Source organism: Leptodactylus fuscus, chromosome 4 (assembly GCF_031893055.1).
Source record: "Leptodactylus fuscus isolate aLepFus1 chromosome 4, aLepFus1.hap2, whole genome shotgun sequence".
In the NCBI taxonomy this organism is placed as follows: Eukaryota; Metazoa; Chordata; class Amphibia; order Anura; family Leptodactylidae; genus Leptodactylus; species Leptodactylus fuscus.
The window spans coordinates 124,715,171-124,742,170 of record NC_134268.1 but is presented as its reverse complement, the minus strand read 5'-3'; the positions used below and the strand labels follow the sequence as shown (position 1 = coordinate 124,742,170).

At 45.8% G+C, this 27,000-nt stretch overlaps 1 protein-coding gene across 5 annotated transcripts in view; it reads left to right on the top strand.

The window, feature by feature from the left end:
* The first annotated feature begins 11,450 nt into the window (after positions 1-11,450).
* Positions 11,451-27,000, top strand: part of BAG1 (BAG cochaperone 1) — a 175,153-nt gene continuing 159,603 nt past the window's right edge. For 3 of the 5 annotated variants that reach the window (XM_075271042.1, XM_075271038.1, XM_075271040.1), the window contains exon 1: positions 20,682-20,730. In XM_075271042.1, coding sequence (XP_075127143.1) covers positions 20,682-20,730 — 49 coding nt within the window. Of the gene's footprint in view, positions 11,873-20,681; positions 20,731-27,000 lie in introns of those variants that run through there. The other 2 variants (XM_075271041.1, XM_075271039.1) reach the window with 2 other exon arrangements.

Below are 27,000 nucleotides of genomic sequence, written 5' to 3'. Positions count from 1 at the left end.
CTGTAGTTGCTATAGGTAGGTCCTCCCTACAGCAACTCCATTCTAGCTGTCTCACCAACTCCATTCTAGCTGTCTCACATCAGAATTGGCTAGAATGGAGTTGCTGCAGGTAGGTTCATGGTCTCAGGGTATTCTGTAGTTGCTATAGGTAGGTCCTCCTTACAGCAACTCCATTCTAGCTGTCTCACCAACTCCATTCTAGCTGTCTCACTACAGAATTGGCTAGAATGGAGTTGCTGCTGGTAGGTTCATGGTCTCAGGGTATTCTGTAGTTGCTATAGGTAGGTCCTCCTTACAGCAACTCCATTCTAGCTGTCTCACTACAGAGCTGACTAGAATGGAGTTGCTGCGGGTAGGTTCATGGTCTTGGTATATTCTCTAGTTGCTATAGGTAGGTCCTCCTTACAGCAACTCCATTCTAGCTGTCTCACATCAGAATTGGCTAGAATGGAGTTGCTGCAGGTAGGTTCATGGTCTCAGGGTATTCTGTAGTTGCTATAGGTAGGTCCTCCCTACAGCAACTCCATTCTAGCTGTCTCACCAACTCCATTCTAGCTGTCTCACTACAGAATTGGCTAGAATGGAGTTGCTGCTGGTAGGTTCATGGTCTCAGGGTATTCTGTAGTTGCTATAGGTAGGTCCTCCTTACAGCAACTCCATTCTAGCTGTCTCACTACAGAGCTGACTAGAATGGAGTTGCTGCTGGTAGGTTCATGGTCTCAGGGTATTCTGTAGTTGCTATAGGTAGGTCCTCCTTACAGCAACTCCATTCTAGCTGTCTCACTACAGAATTGGCTAGAATGGAGTTGCTGCAGGTAGGTTCATGGTCTCAGGGTATTCTATAGTTGCTATAGGTAGGTCCTCCTTACAGCAACTCCATTCTAGCTGTCTCACCAACTCCATTCTAGCTGTCTCACTACAGAATTGGCTAGAATGGAGTTGCTGCTGGTAGGTTCATGGTCTCAGGGTATTCTTTAGTTGCTTCAGGTAGGTCCTCCTTACAGCAACTCCTTTCTAGCTGTCTCACTACAGAGCTGGCTAGAACGGAGTTGCTGCTGGTAGGTTCATGGTCTCAGGGTATTCTGTAGTTGCTATAGGTAGGTCCTCCTTACAGCAACTCCATTCTAGCTGTCTCACATCAGAATTGGCTAGAATGGAGTTGCTGCAGGTAGGTTCATGGTCTCAGGGTATTCTGTAGTTGCTATAGGTAGGTCCTCCCTACAGCAACTCCATTCTAGCTGTCTCACATCAGAATTGGCTAGAATGGAGTTGCTGCAGGTAGGTTCATGGTCTCAGGGTATTCTGTAGTTGCTATAGGTAGGTCCTCCCTACAGCAACTCCATTCTAGCTGTCTCACCAACTCCATTCTAGCTGTCTCACATCAGAATTGGCTAGAATGGAGTTGCTGCAGGTAGGTTCATGGTCTCAGGGTATTCTGTAGTTGCTATAGGTAGGTCCTCCTTACAGCAACTCCATTCTAGCTGTCTCACCAACTCCATTCTAGCTGTCTCACTACAGAATTGGCTAGAATGGAGTTGCTGCTGGTAGGTTCATGGTCTCAGGGTATTCTGTAGTTGCTATAGGTAGGTCCTCCTTACAGCAACTCCATTCTAGCTGTCTCACTACAGAGCTGACTAGAATGGAGTTGCTGCTGGTAGGTTCATGGTCTCAGGGTATTCTGTAGTTGCTATAGGTAGGTCCTCCTTACAGCAACTCCATTCTAGCTGTCTCACTACAGAATTGGCTAGAATGGAGTTGCTGCAGGTAGGTTCATGGTCTCAGGGTATTCTATAGTTGCTATAGGTAGGTCCTCCTTACAGCAACTCCATTCTAGCTGTCTCACCAACTCCATTCTAGCTGTCTCACTACAGAATTGGCTAGAATGGAGTTGCTGCTGGTAGGTTCATGGTCTCAGGGTATTCTGTAGTTGCTATAGGTAGGTCCTCCCTACAGCAACTCCATTCTAGCTGTCTCACATCAGAATTGGCTAGAATGGAGTTGCTGCAGGTAGGTTCATGGTCTCAGGGTATTCTGTAGTTGCTATAGGTAGGTCCTACCTACAGCAACTCCATTCTAGCTGTCTCACTACAGAATTGGCTAGAATGGAGTTGCTGCTGGTAGATTCATGGTCTCAGGGTATTCTGTAGTTGCTGCCGGTAGGTCCTCCTTACAGCAACTCCATTCTAGCTGTCTCACTACAGAATTGGCTGGAATGGAGTTGCTGCCGGTAGGTTCATGGTCTCAGGGTATTCTGTAGTTGATATAGGTATGTCCTCCTTACAGCAACTCCATTCTAGCTGTCTCACTACAGAGCTGGCTAGAATGGAGTTGCTGCAGGTAGGTTCATGGTCTCAGGGTATTCTGTAGTTGCTATAGGTAGGTCCTACCTACAGCAACTCCATTCTAGCTGTCTCACTACAGAATTGGCTAGAATGGAGTTGCTGCTGGTAGATTCATGGTCTCAGGGTATTCTGTAGTTGCTATAGGTAGGTCCTCCTTACAGCAACTCCATTCTAGCTGTCTCACTACAGAGCTGGCTAGAATGGAGTTGCTGCTGGTAGGTTCATGGTCTCAGGGTATTCTGTAGTTGCTATAGGTAGGTCCTCCTTACAGCAACTCCATTCTAGCTGTCTCACTACAGAGCTGAATAGGTTCATGGTCTTGGTATATTCTCTAGTTGCTATAGGTAGGTCCTCCTTACAGCAACTCCATTCTAGCTGTCTCACATCAGAATTGGCTAGAATGTTGTTGCTGCAGGTAGGTTCATGGTCTCAGGGTATTCTGTAGTTGCTATAGGTAGGTCCTCCTTACAGCAACTCCATTCTAGCTGTCTCACTACAGAGCTGACTAGAATGGAGTTGCTGCCGGTAGATTTATGGTCTCAGGGTATTCTGTAGTTGCTATAGGTAGGTCCTCCTTACAGCAACTCCATTCTAGCTGTCTCACATCAGAGCTGACTAGAATGGAGTTGCTGCCGGTAGATTCATGGTCTCAGGGTATTCTGTAGTTGCTATAGGTAGGTCCTCCCTACAGCAACTCCATTCTAGCTGTCTCACCAACTCCATTCTAGCTGTCTCACTACAGAATTGGCTAGAATGGAGTTGCTGCTGGTAGGTTCATGGTCTCAGGGTATTCTGTAGTTGCTATAGGTAGGTCCTCCTTACAGCAACTCCATTCTAGCTGTCTCACTACAGAGCTGGCTAGAATGGAGTTGCTGCCGGTAGGTTCATGGTCTCAGGGTATTCTGTAGTTGCTATAGGTAGGTCCTCCTTACAGCAACTCCATTCTAGCTGTCTCACTACAGAGCTGACTAGAATGGAGTTGCTGCGGGTAGGTTCATGGTCTCGGTATATTCTGTAGTTGCTATAGGTAGGTCCTCCTTACAGCAACTCCATTCTAGCTGTCTCACTACAGAACTGACTAGAATGGAGTTGCTGCTGGTAGGTTCATGGTCTTGGTATATTCTCTAGTTGCTATAGGTAGGACCTCCCTACAGCAACTCCATTCTAGCTGTCTCACCAACTCCATTCTAGATGTCTCACCAACTCCATTCTAGCTGTCTCACTACAGAGCTGACTAGAATGGAGTTGCTGCGGGTAGTTTCATGGTCTCGGTATATTCTGTAGTTGCTATAGGTAGGTCCTCCTTACAGCAACTCCATTCTAGCTGTCTCACTACAGAACTGACTAGAATGGAGTTGCTGCTGGTAGGTTCATGGACTCAGTATATTCTGTAGTTGCTATAGGTAGGTCCTCCTTACAGCAACTCCATTCTAGCTGTCTCACTACAGAACTGACTAGAATGGAGTTGCTGCGGGTAGGTTCATGGTCTTGGTATATTCTCTAGTTGCTATAGGTAGGTCCTCCCTACAGCAACTCCATTCTAGCTGTCTCCCTACAGAATTGGCTAGAATGGAGTTGCTGCCGGTAGGTTCATGGTCTCAGGGTATTCTGTAGTTGCTATAGGTAGGTCCTCCTTACAGCAACTCCATTCTAGCTGTCTCACTACAGAATTGGCTAGAATGGAGTTGCTGCAGGTAGGTTCATGGTCTCAGGGTATTCTGTAGTTGCTATAGGTAGGTCCTCCCTACAGCAACTCCATTCTAGCTGTCTCACCAACTCCATTCTAGCTGTCTCACTACAGAATTGGCTAGAATGGAGTTGCTGCTGGTAGGTTCATGGTCTCAGGGTATTCTGTAGTTGCTTTAGGTAGGTCCTCCTTACAGCAACTCCTTTCTAGCTGTCTCACTACAGAGCTGGCTAGAATGGAGTTGCTGCTGGTAGGTTCATGGTCTCAGGGTATTCTGTAGTTGCTATAGGTAGGTCCTCCTTACAGCAACTCCATTCTAGCTGTCTCACTACAGAGCTGACTAGAATGGAGTTGCTGCGGGTAGGTTCATGGTCTTGGTATATTCTCTAGTTGCTATAGGTAGGTCCTCCTTACAGCAACTCCATTCTAGCTGTCTCACATCAGAATTGGCTAGAATGGAGTTGCTGCAGGTAGGTTCATGGTCTCAGGGTATTCTGTAGTTGCTATAGGTAGGTCCTCCCTACAGCAACTCCATTCTAGCTGTCTCACTACAGAATTGGCTAGAATGGAGTTGCTGCTGGTAGGTTCATGGTCTCAGGGTATTCTGTAGTTGCTATAGGTAGGTCCTCCTTACAGCAACTCCATTCTAGCTGTCTCACTACAGAGCTGGCTAGAATGGAGTTGCTGCTGGTAGGTTCATGGTCTCAGGGTATTCTGTAGTTGCTGTAGGTAGGTCCTCCTTACAGCAACTCCATTCTAGCTGTCTCACTACAGAATTGGCTAGAATGGAGTTGCTGCCGGTAGGTTCATGGTCTCAGGGTATTCTGTAGTTGCTGCCGGTAGGTCCTCCTTACAGCAACTCCATTCTAGCTGTCTCACTACAGAATTGGCTAGAATGGAGTTGCTGCTGGTAGATTCATGGTCTCAGGGTATTCTGTAGTTGCTGCCGGTAGGTCCTCCTTACAGCAACTCCATTCTAGCTGTCTCACTACAGAATTGGCTGGAATGGAGTTGCTGCCGGTAGGTTCATGGTCTCAGGGTATTCTGTAGTTGCTATAGACAGGTCCTCCCTACAGCAACTCCATTCTAGCTGTCTCACATCAGAATTGGCTAGAATGGAGTTACTGCTGGTAGGTTCATGGTCTCTGGGTATTCTGTAGTTGCTATAGGTAGGTCCTCCCTATTGCAACTCCATTCTAGCTGTCTCCCTACAGAATTGGCTAGAATGGAGTTGCTGCAGGTAGGTTCGTGGTCTAGGTATATTTTGTATAGGTTATTCAGTATAGGACCTATATCTTATGATAAGCTCCACCTACAGTAATATTACTAAAACAAACATACATTTTAAAAAATATTTTTTTTTTTTAAATAAAACCATCTGCACAATCTTCATCCATTTTAAAAAACAAAATAATAAACAAACAAAAAGCCACCTCCACTAGTTACCAACGTAGTCTATCACCCCCCCCCCCCCTTCCATCCACTTACCTGTCCTGGTCTAGTATTACCTGCTCTCATGGAAAAAAACAGCCACTGTTGTCTCATGTGATGGGGTTACTAGAGGAAAGATAGGATCACATGTGCGCCAGGCTGTACGTTGTTTAAAGAGGACCTTTCACCTCCTGGGGCACATGCGGTGTAATACACCGCTAGAAAGCCGACAGTGCGCTGAATTTAGCGCTCTATCGGCTTTCCCGTTCTGTGTCACCGGTGAAGAGCTATTAGTGCCGATACCGTAGCTCTTCACTGTCAGAAGGGCGTTTATGACAGTTAGGAACGCCCTTCCTCCCATCAGCGCCTATAGCACTGGACTGCGAGAGCGGGCAGGAACGCCCCCCACCCTACTAGTCTATGGACGAGTATTACCCCCAGGAACCTTCTCCACCATCACGCCCACAGCCTCCCCTCACATCAGTGCCTATAGTGCTGTACTGTGAGAGCGGGGAGGAACGCCCCGCCAGTACTAGTCTATGGACGAGTACTATTAGGAGAGGGAGGAGGCGTTCCTTCCCGCTCTCACAGTATAGACGCTGTTGTGAGGAAGGGCGTTCCTGACAGAGTATCAGAAACGCCCTTCTGACTATGAAGAGCTACGGTACCGGCACTGATAGCTCTTCACCGGGGGCACAGAACGGGAAAGCCGATAGAGCGCTGAATTCAGCACACTGTCGGCTTTCTAGCAGTATATAAAACCACATGTGCCCCAAGTGATGAAAGGTCCTCTTTAAACACCATGGAGAGTGAGCAGTGCAGAATGTTTATGCATACAGCTCACACCCTGGATATAAAGGGTGGGACAGTAGGATGTGGGGGCCATTCTATTTATAATGCAGGAGGAGTGAGAATATATGTAACACAGGGGCACTACTGTATGTGATAACTTCAGCGTCTCTGCGCTATGTAACCAGAGATACGTGATTTACTCTGCTTACACCCAAGCAGCCCCCTTCCCCAACCACCTACTTCACACATGCAGAAACACCCCAGGGACTCCACACACACTAGAAAAACGGCACTCCCCAGGAACCCCCTCCACCAACACACAGATGACAACCCACCAGGGACCTGACCCCATGCACACAGGTGGCAGCCTGCCCAGGGACACCCACAGCATCCCCTCACACAGAGGCAGCACCTCCCACTTACATAAAGATAGCACCCCACACCAGACAGCAACCTCTAAGGGATCCCCCTTCTCAAGACACAGGCGGCAGCCCCTAGGAACTGGAACCCGTATCATACAGGCAGCCCCCCAGGGTCCAGATCACAACAGCTCACAGACAGCAGTCTCCCAAGTACCGGAGATCCTAGCACACAGATGCAGGCCCCCAGCATACAGGTGGCAGCCCCCCAAGGACTGGACCACCTCCCTCCCCTAGCATACAGGCAGCAGCCGCCCATGGACCGGACCCTCCCCCCAACACACAAGTGGTAGCCTCCCAGTGTCTGGATCACCTCAGCACACAGGCAGCAGCTCCCCAGGGTCAAGATCACAACAGCACACAGGAGGCAGCCCCCAGGTCCTGGATCCCCCTAGCTTACAGACGGCAGCCCCTGCGCCCCTCTCAGGATACAGATCAGGATACCCAGGGACTGAAGCCCCCATCCCCCTCAGCATACAGCAGAAGCACCCTAACACATAGGTGGCAACACCTCAGGTGCCGGACCCCTCCAACTCACAGGTAGCATCCCCACACGCACACCGGTGGTAGCATCTCAGAGCCCATCAACAACCCCCGCCCACATACAGGCAGCATTGCAGGAATCCCCCATTTACATGAAGGCATCACCCATATGACCTAAACACTACAAAGCAGTACCTCGGAACCTCCGCCACATGCCCACAGGTGGAAGTACCCAAGGGGCCACCACCAGCACCCCTTCACACACACAGGTAGCATCCCAGGGACCTCCAAACAAGGACACAGGTGGCAGCACCCTGGGACCACCTCCAGAACTCCCTCTCACACACAAGTAGTGCCCCAGGAACCCAACACACAAATTCAATACCCGTGGGATCCCATACAAACGCATGCAGCAGGCCCCCTGCCCACCATTACATGCAAGCAGCACCCCAGGGATGTTTACTCCCCCTTTAGATGCCAGCAGCACCCCAAAGGCCCCGCCCCTCCTTCAGATGCAAGCCGTACCCCAAAGACCCCCTGCCCCCCTTAGATGCCAGCAGTACCTCAAAGACCCACTGCCAGGGGCGTAACTATCGTGACCAGCTAGAGATAGCCGGGATCCAGTACCACTATGACAGCGGTCGAGGAAAGCCTGGTTTCCCGACCACTATATATATTGTAAATGAAAAGAGGCACCGGCATGTTGCCAGGCCCTTTTTCTTTTTTTCTATGTAGATTGTGAGCCCCACATAGAGCTCACAATGTACATTTTTTTGCCTATCAGTATGGCTTTGGAATATGGAATGGAAATCCATGCACACACGGGGAGAACATACAAACTCCTTGCAGATGTTTTTTTTGCGCTTGGCAGGATTTGAATACCAGGACTCCAGCGCTGCAAGGCTGCAGTGCTAACCACTGAGCCACTGTGTGGCCCGAGTCAGGCCCTTTTTCAATAGATACTAACCCAGGGGAGGTGACTTAAAATAATAAATAGATATACTCACCTCTCATGGGCTCTGCGTCCTTTCCGGCGTCTTCCATCATGTGCATGAGAATAAGCCCCAGCAGTCAGATGGAGAGCAGCGGTGTAATGACATCAGTGTCCCCCCCACATGACTGCTGAGGACCTATCACAGGCCTCAACAGAGACGTCGGGAAGATGCTGAAGGCAGCCAGAGACAGGATGCCCAGGAAAGGCAAAGATTAGTGATTGTTATTTTTATTCACCTTCCCTGGGCCTCCGATTATTATACTCTGGGCTCTGAGGAGACCACAGTGTAGAATAATATCACCGGAGCGGAGGGGGGCTGTTGGGAGCATATAATACTGGGGGGGGGGGGGAGGGGAGGCACTGCTGGAGATATAATACTGTGTGTGTGTTTGTGTGGGGGAACACACTGCTGGGCATGTAATACTGTGGGGGGGACACTGCTGGGCATGTAATACTGTGGCGGGGGGCACTGCTGGGCATGTAAAACTGTGGGGGGGGGCACTGCTGGGCATGTAATACTGTATGGGGGGACACTGCTGGGCATGTAATACTGTGGGGGGGCACTGTTGGACATGCAATACTGTATGGGGGGGACACTGCTGGGCATGTAATACTGTATGGGGGGGACACTGCTGGGCATGTAATACTGTGGGTGGTGGGAACTTCTGGGCATATAATACTGTGGGGGGGGGACACTGCTGGGCAAGTAATACTGTGGGGGGTGGGAACTTCAGGGCATATAATACTGTGGGGGGGACACTGCTGGGCATGTAATACTGTGGGAGGTGGGAACTTCTGGGCATATAATACTGGGGGGGGGGACACTGCTGGGCATGTAATACTGTGGGGGGGGGGGGCACCGCTGGGCATGTAATACTGGGGACGGGAGCTGCTGGGCATATAATACTGTTTGGGGGTGGGGCACACTGCTGGACAGTGGCGTAACTAGGAATGGCGGGGCCCCATGGCGAACTTTTGACATGCCCCCCCCCCCCCCTTTCCTGACCGACACCGAAGACCTCGACCGACGACCCCCCCCCGCCACATTCTTGCACGCGCTATTATGCCCCATAGTGGTCCCTGCACACAGTATTATGCCCCATAGTGGCCCCTGCACACAGTATTATGCCCCATAGTGGCCCCTGCACACAGTATTATGTCCCATAGTGGCCCCTGCACATAGTATTATGCCCCATAGTGGCCCCTGCACACAGTATTATGCCCCATAGTGGCCCCTTCACACAGTATTATGCCCCATAGTGGCCCCTGCACACAGTATTATGCCCCATAGTGGCCCCTGCACACAGTATTATGCCCCATAGTGGCCCCTGCACACAGTATTATGCCCCATAGTGGCCCCTGCACACAGTATTATGTCCCATAGTGGCCCCTACACAGTAGTATACCCCATAGTGGGCCCTGCACATAGTATTATGCCCCATAGTGACCTCTGCACACAGTATTATACCCCATAGTGGCCCCTGCACACAGTATTATGTCCCTTAGTGGCCCCTGCACACAGTATTATGCCCCATAGTGGCCCCTGCACACAGTATTATGCCCCATAGTGGCCCCTGCACACAGTATTATGTCCCATAGTGGCCCGTGCACAAAGTATTATACCCCATAGTGGCCCCTGCACACAGTATTATACCCCATAGTGGCCCCTGCACACAGTATTATGCCCCATAATGACCACCCATGAACAATTATTATACTCTGGTGTTTTTTCAGACCCCAGAGTATAATAAACGGAGACCAAGGGTGATACAAACATAAAAAACACTGTAACTTACCTATCTTCCGCTCCGCTGCAGTCTTCGGTGGCGTCGGCCACCTTTAATGACGTACGTATGTCACATGATCCGGGCCTAGTTGTGTGACGTTTATTATGTTCTCTTACCTTTCCGGGGCCTCCAATCATTATACTTGGGGTTCTGAAAATAGTACAATATAATAGTAGTATTAAAAAAAACTAGTATAATAATAGTGCTTGGGGGCCCCACGGTGTCACTTACCGATCCCGGCCCCTGCCGGTAACAGCCTATTAAAAAAAGAAAAAAAAGCCAGGGGTAGCGGCTGTCGCCAGGCCCCTAATGTCCCAGGCCACTGCTGATGGGCATATAATCCTGTTTGGGGGGGGGGGGGGAGGACACTGCTGGGCATGTAATACTATAATACTGTGGCAGGGGGGCACTGCTGAGCATAGATACCAGCAGTACCCCCAAAGATCTCCTGTGCCCCCTTAAATGCCAGGAACACCCAAAGGACCCTGTCTCCCTCCATGCCAACGACTCCTATACCACCCTAAACATCAATCCAATCCCCCATACCCTCCAGGATACAGTCCGATGTAAAACATCACTCTCTTTTCAGCTTCACCCAACATGCAGTCCCATGTAACTACATCACTCTCTCCCCTCAGCCTCATCCAACATACAGTCCCATGTAACTACATCACTCTCTCCCCTCAGCCTCATCCAACATACAGTCCCATGTAACTGCATTACTCTCTCCCCTCAGCCTCATCCAACATGCAGTCCCATGTAACTACATCACTCTCTCCCCTCAGCCAACATACAGTCCCATGTAACTACATTACTCTCTCCCCTCAGCCTCATCCAACATGCAGTCCCATGTAACTACATCACTCTCTCCCCTCAGCCTCATCCAACATGCAGTCCCATGTAACTACATCATTCTCTCCCCTCAGCCTCATCCAACGTACAGTCCCATGTAACTACATCACTCCTTCCCTCAGCCAACATACAGTCCCATGTAACTACATCACTCTCTCCCCTCAGCCAACATACAGTCCCATGTAACTACATTACACTCTCCCCTCAGCCTCATTCAACATGCAGTCCCATGTAACTACATCACTCTCTCCCCACAGCCTCATCCAACATGCAGTCCCATGTAACTACATCACTCTCTCCCCTCATCGAACATACAGTCCTATGTAGAACAAACCTCTCTCTCCCCTTCCATCCTCCGTTACCACAAGACAATCCTCTCTGCTTTCTCTTCTCCATCTACATGTGCTCGGCTCCGGCTTCCTCTATACAGCACCGAGCAGTGATGGACGAAACTCCGCCCTCCTTTGAGAGGCCACGCCCCTTCATGTGACATCATACCTACCAGGAGCAACTCCATTCTAGCCACGACCATACCTTCTAGTCTCCATTCCTTGCAGCTTCCTTTTCCTGTTTAAGTCAGCACTGTCGTGAATAGCTCCGCCCACACAAGACTCTGATCACATGGTCTGACGTCATCAGAGGTCCTAGGATTTAGCATCTATCATCTCTCCATTTTGCTCCACTACACAGGATACAGTGGTGGACCTTCTTGCAAGTAAAGACACGCCTTCCCAGTTATGTGACCTTATGACGTCAGAAGGTCTCTACCGAGTATAGTATATATCCTTTACCATAGCACATCGTGCACCCCGCGTATCTTTACACATTTTGTGTGGAAGGACCTTTTAGCACGTAAAGATACGCCTACCTAGTTATATGATAAGAGACTGTCACGTGACCTCTAGACGTCAGAAGGTCCTTACGGAGTATAGTATTTAGCGTTTACCGGTTACAGTTATCCCTAGGAAATCTGCCAGGACTTAAAGTGTGACAGCAAGTATCGTCATTCTTTCTACCTCGGGGATTGTGTTGTGCAGTGACAGAAATGAGCTCTAACAGCGGCGTGGTTGTCATCATTACACATGGTAATGATCTTCACCTATCCCAAACTTGTTATATGCATGCACAAACAAAAACATACAGAATGAATAATAATGGAGATGGACCTCATAAGACATGGCTATGCTACAGTTTAAAGGGATCCTACACTTTTCTTTTTTTTCTAGTTGACATGTTTGTATAGCCTTAAAGAGGTCCTTTCATTGATTTAGGCACAGGCAGTTCTATATTCTGCTGGAAAGCCGACAGTGCGCTGAATTCAGTGGGGAGGAACGCCCCTTCCCTCTGCTCACAGTGCTCGTCCATAGACGAGTACTATCAGGAGGGGAGGGGGCGTTCCTCCCTGCTCACACTGTACAGCGCAATAGGCGCTACTTTGAAGAAGGACGTACCTGACTGACTGTCTGTCAGAAACGCCCTTCTGACTGTAAAAAGCTATGGTACCGGGACCGGAAGCTCTTCACCGGGGCACAGATCGGGAAAGCCGACAGTGCGCTGAATTTAGCATACTGTTGGCTTTTCAGCTGTATATAGAACTGCCTGTTCCCCAAACCATGAAAGGTCCTCTTTTAGAAAGGCTATTCGTCTCCTACCTTTATAAGTCGTCTCTGGCCCGCTGTTCGATGAAAAATCAGTTTTTTTCTCGCTATGCAAATAAGTTCTCTCGCAGCACTGGGGGCAGGCCACAGTGCTCAAACAGCACTGGGGGCGTCCCCAATGCTGCGAGAGAACTCTCCAGCGACACCTCCATCTTCTGCAGCAACCGCCTCTTTATCTTCTTTTTCCAGCTGGGGTCAGACTTGTGCGCCTGCGCAGTCGGCTCTGCCATTGGGACCCAGACAAAGCCGAGTGCACAGGGCGGCCATTTTTTTGGAGGCCGCTTATGTGCGCATGCGCAGTATGCTCCTGTTCTCCATAGAACTACAGGAGTGTACTGCACGTGTAAGTGGCCTAAAAAAAAATGGCCGCCGGCCGGCCTGTGCACTCGGCTTTGCCTGGGTCCTGATGGCAGAGCCGACTGCGCAGGCGCACAAGTCTGACCCCAGCTGGAAAAATAAGATGAAGAGGCAGTTGCTTTAGAAGATGGAGGCGTCGCTGGAGAGAGTTCTCTCGCAGCACTGGGGACGCCCCCAGTGCTTTTTGAGCGCTGGTGCCTCAGCTCATTTGCATACTGTGAAAAAACTGATTTTTCACCGAACGGCGGGCCGCAGACGACTTATAAAGGTAGGAGACGAATAGCCTTTCTTAAGGCTATTCCGACGTGTCAACTAGAAAAAAAAGTGTTTAAATGATAGAATCCCTTCAAAGAGGTTATCCGGGATAATAACTAATACAATAATCTAAACACTCTTCCCCGCCTACTTTCTAAAGTACATAATTTATCAAAAATGTGTATTTACCTGTATTCTGATTATCCGTTGACAATGCACCCCCCCCTTATTCAGAAACTCAACGTCAATACTATTTTCCCTTCCATCCAGGGCTGGCGTCAGCACCTGGCATATTTGGGCAAGCGCCAGGACCCTAAGCTCCTGAGGGGGCCCACTCAGCAGTGGCATAGGATACAAGCCTGCATCCAGCTGAAAATGTCTGTGGCCTCGGACCACTATGTCCAACCAGTCGGGGAAAGCCTGGTTCCCCAACTACGATACATACCGCTAATGAAGAGGGGCCTGGCATCGCTGGGCCCATTTCTATTAGATGCCAGACCAGATGAGGTGATAAAAAATAAAAATACGTACACACACTTATCCTGGGCTCAGCATCCACTCCAGAGCTCTTCCGGCCGGTGACTGAGATCCTGCTACCCAGGCCTCGCTGCTGGGTGTGTGATTGGGCCCCAGCGTTCACGGGGAAAGCAGGAAAGCACTGGCTTAATTACGTCAATGTGTCCCACTTGACCTCTGAGGTACAATCTCAGGCCCACAGCAGTGACATCTGGGGAGCAGGAGCTCAGTCGCAAGGAGGAAGAGGAGTGAGGATTCCCAGGAGAGGTGAGGTAAGGTGAGTAATAAGTGATTGGTTTTTTTTAAACCCTTTCCCTGGGCATCTGATTATTATATTTTGGAGTCTGAGGAGATCCCAGAGTATAATAGAAGTAGCTCTGGGGGAAAGGGGGCTTTTGGGATAATGTAAAACTGCAAGGGGGCCACTGTGGGCATATAATACTGTGTTGGGGCCTCTGTGGGCATATAATACTGTGTGGGGACCACTGCAATCCATACAATGCTGTCTGGGGGCCACTGCGGAGCATATAATGCTGTCTGGGGGCCACTGCGGAGCATATAATGCTGTCTGGGGGCCACTGCGGAGCATATAATGCTGTCTGGGGTCCACACGGAATTTGACACTGATTTTAGGTTGGATTTCGCACCTAAATCAGTAGCTAACTCCTCCCTCATTCTGCCTCCTAATGAAACTGAATGAAGCAGGAAGCTGGAAAAAAAAGCGTCCTGCTGGATCTTGTCGCTGATTCTGCAGCTGATTTGGAGGCCGCGGCTTGAGACTTTCCATTGGTTAGACTCATTCATTTGTGGAAAACTGCAACAGAAACAGAATGCAACAGAATGCTGATGTTCTGCACTATGAGTCAGGGGTAAAAAATAAAGAAGAATCTGAATCCGCCTCAAATTCCTCTTTACTTTCTGATGTCTGAACATGTTAGATTTACTTCTACTGGAGTGGGGCTGTAAAACAGTCCTATGTCTCCCTCAGCAAAAAAACACTCAATTTTGTGTTTTTTTTTTTTTTTTTGCTGCAGTGTACAGTCATGGCCAAAAGTTTTCAGAATGACACAAATATTATATTTTCACATGATCTGCTGCCCCCTGGTTTTTATGTGTGTTTGTCAGATGTTTTTATCACATGCAGAAATATAATTGCAATCATATTATGAGTAACAAAATGCAGCAAGTCAATATTTGCAGTGACTCTTCTTCAGGACCTCTGCAATTCTCCCTGGCATGCTCTCAATCAACTTCTGGACCAAATCCTGACTGATAGCAGTCCATTCTTGCCCAATCAATGCTTGCATTTTGTCAGAATTTATAGGTTTTTGTTTGTCCACCTGTCTCTTGATGATTGACCATAAGTTCTCAATGGGATTAAGATCTGGGGAGTTTCCAGGCCATGGACCCAAAATCTCTATGTTTTGTTCCCTGAGCCATTTAGTTATCACCTTTGCTTTATGGCAAGGTGCCCCATCATGCTGGAAAAGGCATTGTTGATCGCCAAACTGCTCTTGGACGGTTGGGAGAAGTTGATCTTGGAGGACATTCTGGTACCATTCTTTATTCATGGCTGTGTTTTTAGCCAAGACTGTGAGAGAGCCGATTCCCTTGGCTGAGAAGCAATCCTACACATGAATGGTTTCAGGATGCTTTACAGTTGGCATGAGACAAGACTGGTAGTAGTGCTCACCTCGTCTTCTCCGAATCTTTCTAGCTGCGATACTCTTCCCTGTTAGGCCATTTTTGTGCAGTGCAATGATGACTGCACGTGTTTCTTTAGAGATAACCATGGTTAACAGAAGAGAAACAATGATGCCAAGCACCAGCCTCCTTTTAAAGTGTCCAGTGGTGTCATTCTTACTTAATCATGACAGATTGATCACCAGCCCTGTCCTCATCAACACCCACACCTGTGTTACTGGAGCAATCACTGAAACGATGTTAGCTGGTCCTTTTAAGGCAGGGCTGCAATGATGTTGAAATGTGTTTTGGGGGATAAAGTTCATTTTCTATTCAAATATTGACTTTGCAAGTAATTGCTGTTAAGCTGATCACTCTTTATAACATTCTGGAGTATATACAAATTGCCATTAGAAAAACTGAAGCAGTAGACTTTGTAAAAATTAATATTTGTATCATTCTCAAAACTTTTGGCCATGACTGTACATGAGTTACTCCAAAGGGAGCCCACTGGGGCTCTGTCACCCAAGGACCCACACAAACCTTGAGCCGGCACTCCCTCCATCCACTCTATTACAGTTTCCTATCTTCCTTTCAGACTTTCTCCTCCCTGTTTTCTGACTGCCGGCAGCGATGATCCACCTTTACTGCGCCTGCGTGTATGCGCAGTAGAAGTGCATTACCAGCAGCAGTGCACACAGTGCTTGGAGAAGAGCACGCACCCTGCAGAATCCTTACAGAGGGAGGAGCCATTTTACCTGAGGAAGTGTGGAGGGTAAGTATAATGGAGTGGATAGGAGGAGAGGAGTAGTGATGATCTGTTTTCAGAAATGGAGAAATGGATCGTCCCCATATTATCAGTAAATGTCCTTGCAGCGGTCACATGATGAGTATGTATACATTTTATATTAATAATGTTATTTAGAAAGTAGGAGGGGGGTGAGTGTTTAGATTAGTGTAGGGATTTCTAGTTATCCTTGACGACCACTTTAACTAGAGCCTCTTGCACATTGATAGAAATGGGTTTTAATAGTGTGTGGTTGTAACATCACACATGGTAACATATCTAATTGTCTAGGAAGGACTGGTAATTTTTTTTTTTTTCATAAAATAAAAAAAAGCATGGTATGATTAGTTAGCTGCTGCCATGTTGCTGTTAACAAATGTATATGATAAATCTCTCCAGTTTGTAGGTTAGTAGGCCATTGCAACTAGAATGCAAGTTTTGACGTGGAGTTGGTTTTTTTCTTCGTTTAGTAGCTGATAAAAGAAGCTAGCTGTCTCCCTTTGAAATGAGTTGGAGAATTTTCAGACGTTTCTGAAGCTGCTTATATGACACAAAAAAATAAAATAAAAAAACAAGCAGTGTGACCCTAAGGCTAATGGTACATGACAATTGTGGCCATAACGAGGGGGCCACATGGTGGCTCAGTGGTTAGTACTGCAGCCTTGCAGCACTGGACTCCTGGTGTTCAAATCCCGCCATGGGCAAAAAAACCATCTGTAAGGAGTTTGTATGTTCTCCCTGTGTTTGCATAGATAAAATGTACATTGTGAGCTCTATGTGGGGCTCAGAATATACATACAAAAAAAAAATTGTGGCTGTAACACTGGATGTTGTCATCTTTTTAGCAAAAATTACGGACCAGGTCAGTGGCGGCTCTGCATCAGTTGTGGCTGTTGCAATGGGGCCCCTTGACCATAGGGGGCTGAGTCGGCACCTTACTGCTATTTACTTATTGATGCCTGATGCTTCCCCTTCAGCCTTCCTGGGGGCCTTGTGCGTCCCACATCACAATGCTGACTCTCCTGGAGGCTAAAGGAGAAGCACAGGTGGCCGAGAGCAGGATCTGTAAATCAAAGCATTATATTGTCTTGTACTTGTGAGATTTGTTCGGCAGATTTGTATGGACCAAAATGGAACTGCTATTATTATACTCTACAGTCTCTTCAGGTGGTACTCAAAATCACCAAAACACCATGAAAAAATATATCAATACTTTTTATTATTTATTAAAGTTAATAATAAAAATTACAAATAACACAACACAAAACAGACAAGGGTGTTAGACAGTCACAGGGCCATGCACCCATATGGCAGTGTAGTCACACAAGAGTAAATATCCTATAGTTTGTGGGTTTGTGTGTTTGGATGTTTGTTCCTCAATCACGCAAAACCCGCTCAACCGATTTGGCTGAAACTTTCCACAAACATAGTTAATACACCCGATTGCGCAATAGGCTACTTTTCGTCACAATAGCACACATACGTTTGTGCCAGGACCCCCACAAAACCCAAACTCACACCACCATCTCTGCAATCTCACACACTTTGGACCATAGCAAGCCCCAAAATTCATATTGCCCTCTACAGCTTAGCCCCTAACCTCACACAATCACATATACATATACTTTACCACTTTGCCCCTCACCAGGAGGCTCTCTTTAACGCTCCGGAGCAGCCATGTTTGCCGAACCCCACCGCTCTGACAATCCGCGACACCGCCCACCCATGTCAATATCCCTAGGTGGTCTAATAAATGCAAAAACAAAAAAAAAAAAAGGAAAAAAAAATAAAAAGTATTACAAATTCAAATCCCCCCCTTTCCCTAGAACACATATAAAAGTAGTTAAATACTGTGAAACACATACATGTTAGGTACCACTGTGTCCGAAATCGCCCGCTCTACAAAGCTATACAAATATTTGTCCTGGACGCTTAACGCCGTAGCGGCAAACATACTGAAAAGTCCAAAACCACCGTTTTTTCACTATTTTCATTATCATACAAATATGAATGAAACGTGATCAAACCAATAGCATTTCCCAAAAATGCAACAACTAAAAACTACACCCAGCCCCGCAAAAAAAGACATCCGCCGACACAGACAAATAAAAAAGTGACTGCTGTCAGAATATGGCAACTTTTAAAAACAAAAAAAATGTCAACACACTACTGGCAGAAAATAACAAAGCATACAATGTCGTATATCGAGGTATATTAACTTCAAATACCTCTGTCCCAAAGTCACTATGTACAGTTTCTCACAACACTGTATAGCAGCTCAAATACAAATTAACTTCAACACAAAAATCTCACGTATTCTCTGAATTACAGCAAAAACAAGATACAAAGTTACATTTCATATCCCTTACCTTTTACACGCTACTAAAACCTTACCCGCGCCTGTATTTACCCACTGCTACAATCACCGCAGACGAAGTCGCGGGTACCAGCTAGTGTATATATATATATATATATATATATATATATATATATATATATATATATATATATATATTTGTATGTTAAATATAGCATCAGATGTAACTTTCAACATCATACAAATCAGTCACCACAGTGTTAAAGACTTTCTCATATAGCATCTGTTGATGCAGCCTGGTCATATATAAATCATAGTTAAATCTCCATCACATGATGGGTGATTAAATATACAGTTGTATATAGCCTATAGTATATGTGGTAGCATCACAGAAAATGCTATATGCTATAATATACATAAGTCCATTCTAGTAATGAGGAAACAAACATACCCATGTGTATGGCCAATATGGTGCAATGTTCTGCCATCTGCTGACGACACCCCAACGCATGTTTCGGATTAAAACACCTACTTGGGGTTGTACACGAATTGGGCAAAGTATGGGGGGCCTCTGGTGGCCTAAAGTCACAAGCATTTACTATTTGGGGTTATTTACTGTGTGGGGGTCAGTAAAGGAGGCAGCAAACTGTATGGAGGGACAATATAAAGTGTGTGAGGTAAGGGGGCCTTTAGACTTTGTGGGGCCAGACAAGGGGACAGTAAATGGGGCTATATACTGTTTGTGTGCTGGTAAAGTGGGCGTTATACTGCATGGAGCCTAGTCTTTGGTAGTTATGCTACTGGACAGGTTAATACAACAAAAAGGAGTGTGTAGTACGGCGGATGCCGGGTGTTTAACTATGGCGGCCGCCTGGTGTCTGCTGTTTCATACACCATGAGCAGACGCCATGCGCTAATGCCCACGGTCGGTGCCCTTCTGGCGCCCCGGTCAAAGCTGAACGAGGCACCATTTTCCCGGCGGCGCATGGGTGCTGCCATTTTGCGGTTGATGGCTAGCACCTGGAGCAAGCTCCAGGGCCAACGTCACATTGGCATGACAGCCGGGGGCCTTGTAAAGGCTTCCCTGGCCTGACTGCAGTGACTTTCTTTTGCCAGCTAGTCTATGTAGCCTTCAAAAGAAATGACGATTTTTTTGCAATGCATTAGCATTGTAAGGCATTACATTAGTTATCAGACCCCAATGAAAAAAAAAAAAACTAAAAAAGATGAAAAAGTATTATAAACTAGCTGTTACCCGCGACTTCGTCAGCGGTTATTTGAGAATTGGGTGGATACAGATTTTTTAAATGTTTGCATACTTTAAAACAGTGGAGCGGATAGCAAATTCTCCCGGTTATATTGAGTATGTAATGATACAGAGAATTGTTGTACTGTTTTGTTGACGTTCTTTATTATTTGAGCTGTTATATGTTAATTTTGAAATGTCCATAGTTTATTTGGGACAGATGTGTTTCAAGTGAATATACTTCGATAGACAACATTGTATGATTTGTTATTTTCGGCCAGGATGTGTAAGTTTTGGGCATTGGATACTCTGGAGGAAGCGCCATAAAGCTGACCATGTGAGAAAATGTATTCCTGCCATTTTTAGCGTTAGTCCTTGGGACTTATTAATGGTCATTGTAAATACCAACTTGAGGGGAATATGTAGCTTGCTCAATCCTACTTAGTTCAGCTTGAGCTGAAGTTTCCTGATTTCGGGCTACTTTCATAGGTGTTTTTTTTTTTTTTTCGAATGTTGGGGAACTATTCGCTTTTCGTTTTCTGGGCATTTGTGTTACAGTGAAAGTGGCAATTTGTATGAATGTTTTTTTTTTTCTTTTAAGGTGAGTGTTGGAAGATGCTGCTTGGACAGTGTGATTTTCTCTTCCTGTATTTATGTGTGGGCAGCAGCCTGTGGGTAAACAGAACTGTAATTTAGAGGAGATAAGATCTATATGGCTGGAGAGATAGGACCAAGGAATGTGTGTCTTTCACATGTAGGAATTGTAGATGTGGCTGTAAGAGGTAGACAGTATTATGTTATTGGGGCACATTTAGTAGTTGCATTTTGTGGAGGAATATGGATATATTCAGGGTGTAGGTGCTAGTGGCTGGAGTAACTAAGTGAATGAAATGTGCCGTGCATCTGCGTTGAAAGGCTGTGGGAAGAGATGATGGGGGCTGCTTTGATGTAGAGTCACAGTTGAGCAAACAGTGTTTGTTTTGCCACTGAATGCTGTCCCTACCTGTGCAGAGAGCCTGGAAAACTGGAAGATAGTGCAATAAGTCACACTGTCAAAGTAAGTGCCGGGTGGGGGATGAGTGCATTAGAGGCTTGCAGATACGTCCCGTCCCAGATAACAGAGGGTAAGTAGGAAGTGTGCATCGGGCACTTTTATTGCAGTGTAGTTGCTGTCCTTGGCCGAGTGGGGGTGCGGGGGGGGGGGGGGCGTATTGTGCTGGTCTTCATCATACATGCCATTCCCGGAGCGTGGGGGAGCTAGGCTGCTGAAGTATGTGACCCGAAACTCAGTCTGAAAGGTCTGTAAATATCAGTAAATGTCATTCAGTGAGAGGCGACAATACAGAGTTTGTGGGTGGAACTACTAAGAAGTGTGTGTGATTGTGGAGCTGCTGTAATCTGTCCTGGTTTTGTGACCCTCCTGGCAAGAAGCCATGTCCTTTAGCCTCCCGAAAAGTAACCTATGTTTCAATCCTGACTATAAAGTATGTTTGTGGAAAACTTGAGCAAAAGCCGTTTTAGCGTGATTGAGGAACAAACATCCAAACATAGTCAGGATTGAAACATAGGCTACTTTTCGGGAGGCTAAAGGACATGGCTTCTTGCCAGGAGGGTCACAAAACCAGGACAGATTACAGCAGCTCCACAATCACACACACTTCTTAGTAGTTCCACCCACAAACTCTGTATTGTCGCCTCTCAGGTAGCCCCTAACCCCTCACTGAATGACATTTACTGATATTTTTACTAGTAGGATTCAAATCACTCCCCTTTCCCTAGAACACATATAAAAGTACTTAAATACTGTGAATCACATACACATTAGGTATCCCTAATGTGACATTATTGTGAAGGCTATAAGAGAATTGCTCATTTGAAAGCCCCTATTCTACGTCTAAATAAACAACTCTCAACACCGCATGCTATTGACAATATCGATTCGGATGGGGATGGAAGCATCGAGTTTCAGTATGGACAGGCAGAGAGCTGGATAATGGTCAGGTAGACGGAAGAGTGTCAATGAGGCTCATCTTAACCTGGAACACCCAAATAAGTTTGCAAAGTTGGTGGAATAAGGAGGACATCACCCCAGGGGTTACGCAGATGCAGCAGGACACTTCTAGTAACCAGGTCTTCCCTAGTTCAGTAAGAAGTGCAATGGGAGCGTAGGAAAGGCCACCAAGGAGTTTGTGTGTGTGGGGAGGATCAGCCATTAAGGGTACAGATTGATATTCCCCAGTCTTTGTAACAGATTACTCTATTGTCTTCTAGATGCTTGACTGTTTTCTGTGTTGGCTATAGTCTCTTTAGTAGGGATAAGCTCAATGGCTAGAAGGTTGGAGCAGTGTTTCAAATAGGGATTGGGGAGTATAGAAAATGAAGATGGTGTTGATGTAAGCAAGGAAACTGGCCTTGAAGTGAAGAGAGGTGTAAGAACTGGTAATAATAAGAAATAAAAAATGGGAATAAAGTAGAACAACTAAAGTAAATTTATACTAATAACAGTATTAGTGAGGAATTAGAAGCAATAATGTTTGAAGAGGAATATGACTTAATGGTCATAAGGGAAACACGGCTAGCTATAACTGGGCTGTAAATAACATAAGGGTACAGCCTATTGAGAAGTGACCAGATACCTAAGAGAGGTGGCAGTGTTTGCTTATATTTAAGATCCTGCCCAAAGTCATTACAGTGAGATGACAGCCCCCCTCCTCCTGACAGTACTCGTCCATAGAATGGTACTGGGAAGCGCTCCTCACCGCTCAGTGTCATGGCTGGGTGGTAAGGAACGCTACTTCTGACTGTACATCGCTATGGACTCTACTGATAAGAGGAGCGTTTCTGACAGTCTGTCAATTCTGACGCTGAAGAGCTACGGTAATGGCACCTATAGCTCTTCAGCAGGGGCACATAATGTGAAAGCCGATTAAGCCGTTAAGGACCAGGCCTTGTTTTTCAAAACTGACGTTTCACTTTAAATGGCAATAACTTTGAGACGCTTTAACTCACATAAGTGATTTTGAGATTGTTTTTTCATAGGGGTAATGTTAACTCTCAATTAAATGTCACCTGTTTAACCCAGGAAGAAGTATGGCGCTGCCTGCAAAACACTAAAATAGAGAAATCGCCCCGATCCAGATGGAATACACCCCCGAGTTCTGAGGGAATTAAGCATCGTCATAGATAGACCCTTGTATCTAATAATTAAGGATTCAGTAATGACTGGGTCTGTTCCACAGGATTGGTGAATAGCAAATGTGGTGCCAATTTTCAAAAAGGGGTGTAAAAGTGAACCTGGAAACTATAGGCCAGTAAGTTTAAAGCTTTCATTGCCAAGCACGTAGCTATACGTGCCCCCAAGGTGACACTTCAGTAGCGGAGGACGTAGCTACTACCTGGACTTTTCAAAGGCTTTTGATACTGTTCCACATAAATGGTTGGTATGCAAAATGAGAATGTTGGGACTGGGGGAAAACATATGCATTTGGGTTAGCAACTGGCTCACTGATGGGAAACAGAGGGTACTTGTTAATGGTAAATATTCAGACTGGGCCATAGTCACCAGTGGGGTGCCGCAAGGTATTAGGTCCTCTCTTGTTTAATATCTTTATTAATGACCTGGTAGAGGAGTTACAAAGCAGGGTGTCCATATTTGCAGATGATACTAAAGTTTGTAGGGTAATCAATAATGAGGAGGATAGTAGAATATTACAAGAGGATCTAAGGAAACTGGAAGCATGGGTGGAGACTTGGCAAATGAAGTTTAATGTTGACAAATGTAAGGTAATGCACTTTGGTCGATGTAATAAAATGTATGACACTGTACGTAATATGGGAAGAATATGCAAATCTGACTTCCATGATGTAATTAGGATGCCAGTGCCTCAAGCATCCTAATTACATCATGGAAGTCAGATTAGCATATTCTTCCCATGTTCCTTTGCAGTGTAGTGCTCATGGCTTAATAAGACTCCACACACCTAAATGGTGGTTTTCTCCTTATGTAGTGACGATATCCCCTCAACTATGTACTTAATAGTAAATTACTGGGTAAGACTGCCAATGAAAAAGATTTAGTGATTTTGGTGGACAGCAAGCTTACCTTTAATGACCAGTGTCAGGCAGCTGCTGCCAAGGCAAATAAAATTATGGGATGCATCAAAAGAGGTATAGATGACAAGGACAAGGTCTCATGACAAGGACATAGTTATGCCTCTATACAAATCACTAGTATGGCCACACTTAGAATATTGTGCGCAATTTTGGGCCCCGATATACAAGAAAGACATAAGTGAACTTGAAAAAGTGCAAAGACAGGCAACCAAAATGATTAGGGAAATGGGTGGACTGGAGTACAACGATAGATTAACAAACTTGGGGTTATTCAGTTTAGAGAAAAGACGTCTACGGCGAGGTCTAATAACAATGTACAAATACATGAAGTCACAATACAAAGAACTTTCTAAGGATATTTTACTCCTAGGCCAGTGATGGTGACAAGAGGACACCCTCTACATCTGGAGTAGAGAAAGTTTCACCAAAAACATAGAAGGAGATTCTTCACAGTAAGAACAGCGAGGCTCTGGAACTCTCTGCCCCAGGAAGTGGTGATGGTGAATTCATTAAACAAGTTCAAAGAGGGCCTTGATGCCTTTCTTGAAGAGAAAAATATAACAGGTTATGGACTCTAGATTTTACGGACACGTTGATCCAGGGTTTTTATACTGACTGCCAGATTTGGAGTCGGGAAGGAATTTTTTCCCCTGAAATAAGGCAATTGGCATAAGCCTCATGGGGTTTTTTGCCTTCCCCTGGATCAACACTGTAGGGATTGTAGGGTTATAGGTTGGGCTTGATGGACTAATGTCTTTATCCAACCTCATCTACTATGTAACTATGACACAATGTATTTCATGTTAGTGGCAAACACTAAACTATATATATATAGTGTCCGGTAAAAAAACAAAACAAAACGGTTTCACCATGGAGAGCAGAAGACACTCACCGGCGGACACTGAATGTCGGTATCCGTCTTCTGCTGACAGAAAATGGAAACCTGCATAACTGAGATTGGGTGCTATGAACCTGCCCTTATATGTATTCTAGGGAAAGGAGTGATTTAGAACTTTTTTATTTTTTATTATATTTTTATTTACTAGTTTTTTTTTAGCCCCCCCCCTTTCCCTAGGGGACTTAAACCTGCAATCATTTGATTGCAAGTCCCATAGATGGCAATACAAGTGCCGTCTATGGGAGATTCTCTACACTACTATTACGGATGGTCATAGACCAGCCGCAATAGTAATGTAGCGATAACAGGCCTGGGAGCCTTCATTAGGCTCCCGGCTGTCATCGGAACAGGTCTGCAACCTGCAACTTTAAAGGTATGGGGCCAGTGGTGACCGGCCCCGGGGCTAATTTTAAACTTGGATGGGGGAGGACATCTTGGGAGGGCACCTCCGCTGTAAGCGTTACAGCGGAAGTGCCAGATTCTGTGGTTGCCGCTCTGCAGAGCGGTGCCATTACACTTACCGACCCAGCATACGGACCTGGCATACAGACACTGGGGCGGGTGCCGGGGCCCACAGCATCACCACGCTCCTGAGCGTGGTGATGCTGTACATTAAAAACTGCAGAAGTACTTACGGTACTTCTGCTTGCACGCCAGGAAGCAGACACACGCCGGGTCTGCCATGCCAGTGTGTGAGGGAGCGGTGGGAGGGCGGGGTCTGCTTTCCTGGCCTGCTAGCAGAAAATTACCGTAATGACTCTAGTATAAGCCGAGGAGCACTTTTTCAGCACAAGAACTGTGCTGAAAAACTCAGCTTATAGTTCAGTATAAAAGTTTGAAGTGGAATCCAGCACACAAAAAACTTCTTTAAAAATCCATATTTATTGAAAAACTTGTATTAAAAATATACACGTATGAATCCATCGATAGTGGTGGCCCCCATGCGAGAGAAAAGCAACCAAACTAACGCGTTTCGGAAAACAAGTTCCTTAGTCGTAGCTAAGTTACCCTGTGGACTCAAAGTGCTTTTAAAACCAAAATCTCTCTAATCACTGATCAAGAATATCTGTTGTAGTTAACCCATTATGAACCAGTCTAGGTATAAACAGTATAGCATAGCCCAGTAAAACGCACAGTATGAACACAGCACAACAAACTATGATGGCACATAATAAAGAGGAGAAAAAACACAGATATCCATAATGACATCATTATAAACGAACACTACAAATATCGAAGATACTCAAAACATCACAAATGTTCTTCATCATCTGCATATCAATATATGTATAAATGTACAAATCCAGATTCTTACCGTGAGCACAAGCTGAGAAGTTGTACTATAAAAAACCCAACGGTTTAAAACTGTATATCACCAAACGGAAACCACATAGGGTCATACATATTTGTTGTTAATCCATTCCCGTAATAAAGATGGCGAAATTTCCATGAAACCCCGAAAACGCTTGCGCATAAACTACTGTAAATGCGCAGGCGCTTCCTGTGAGGTCAAAAAAGCCCCGCATGCGCTCCTACCAGAGGACAATTCCCATAGTGAAGATGCCCGTACTTTGCTCAACGCATGTGTGACAACCCTACCAATCAAGGTGAGTAGATGTTTGCCCAACCAATCAAAACGAGTTAGTATTAAACGTAATTCATGAGACCCAACCCGGGATAAAAAACACTTCCCTTATTTAATTTTTATTATGCAAAATACATTTAGCAATATAACCAAATATAATAGTCTCAATAAATATAGGCTATATCATTCCTTTTATTGAGACCTATAGGAGAGCGAGTGTCCAATTTAAAAATCCACTCCGCTTCTTTAACTCTCAGCATATGCTCACGATTTCCTCCCCTTATAGGATTCTGAACAAAGTCAATGGCCTTAAAAGAAAAAGAGGAGGTATCCCCGTTATGAATTTGGACGAAATGTTGTGAAGCTCCCGTTGATTTATTGAGATCTCTGTTGTTAATACGGTGTAGATGTTCAGAAATTCTGACCTTTAGCGGTCTGATCGTACTTCCCACATATTGTTTATTACAATGTGTGCAATTGATAAGATACGCAACGTAATTTGAATTACAATTCAAAAATTTCTTTATGGAATATTGTTGTGTCCTATCAGAGTTACTAAATATAGAACCCTTGTTTGCATACTTGCACACACCACATCTCACCAGGCCACATTTGTAAAAGCCTCTCAAATGAAGCCATGTTGTAGATTTTTGTAACGAATAATTTTCCACTAATAGACTAGGTGATAGGTAATTGCCAATCGTTTTGCCACGTTTGGCCACAAAACTGCAGCCATTTGAAAGAATAGACCCTAAAATAGGGTCTTGGTTCAAAATGGGCAAATTCTGTTTGATTATT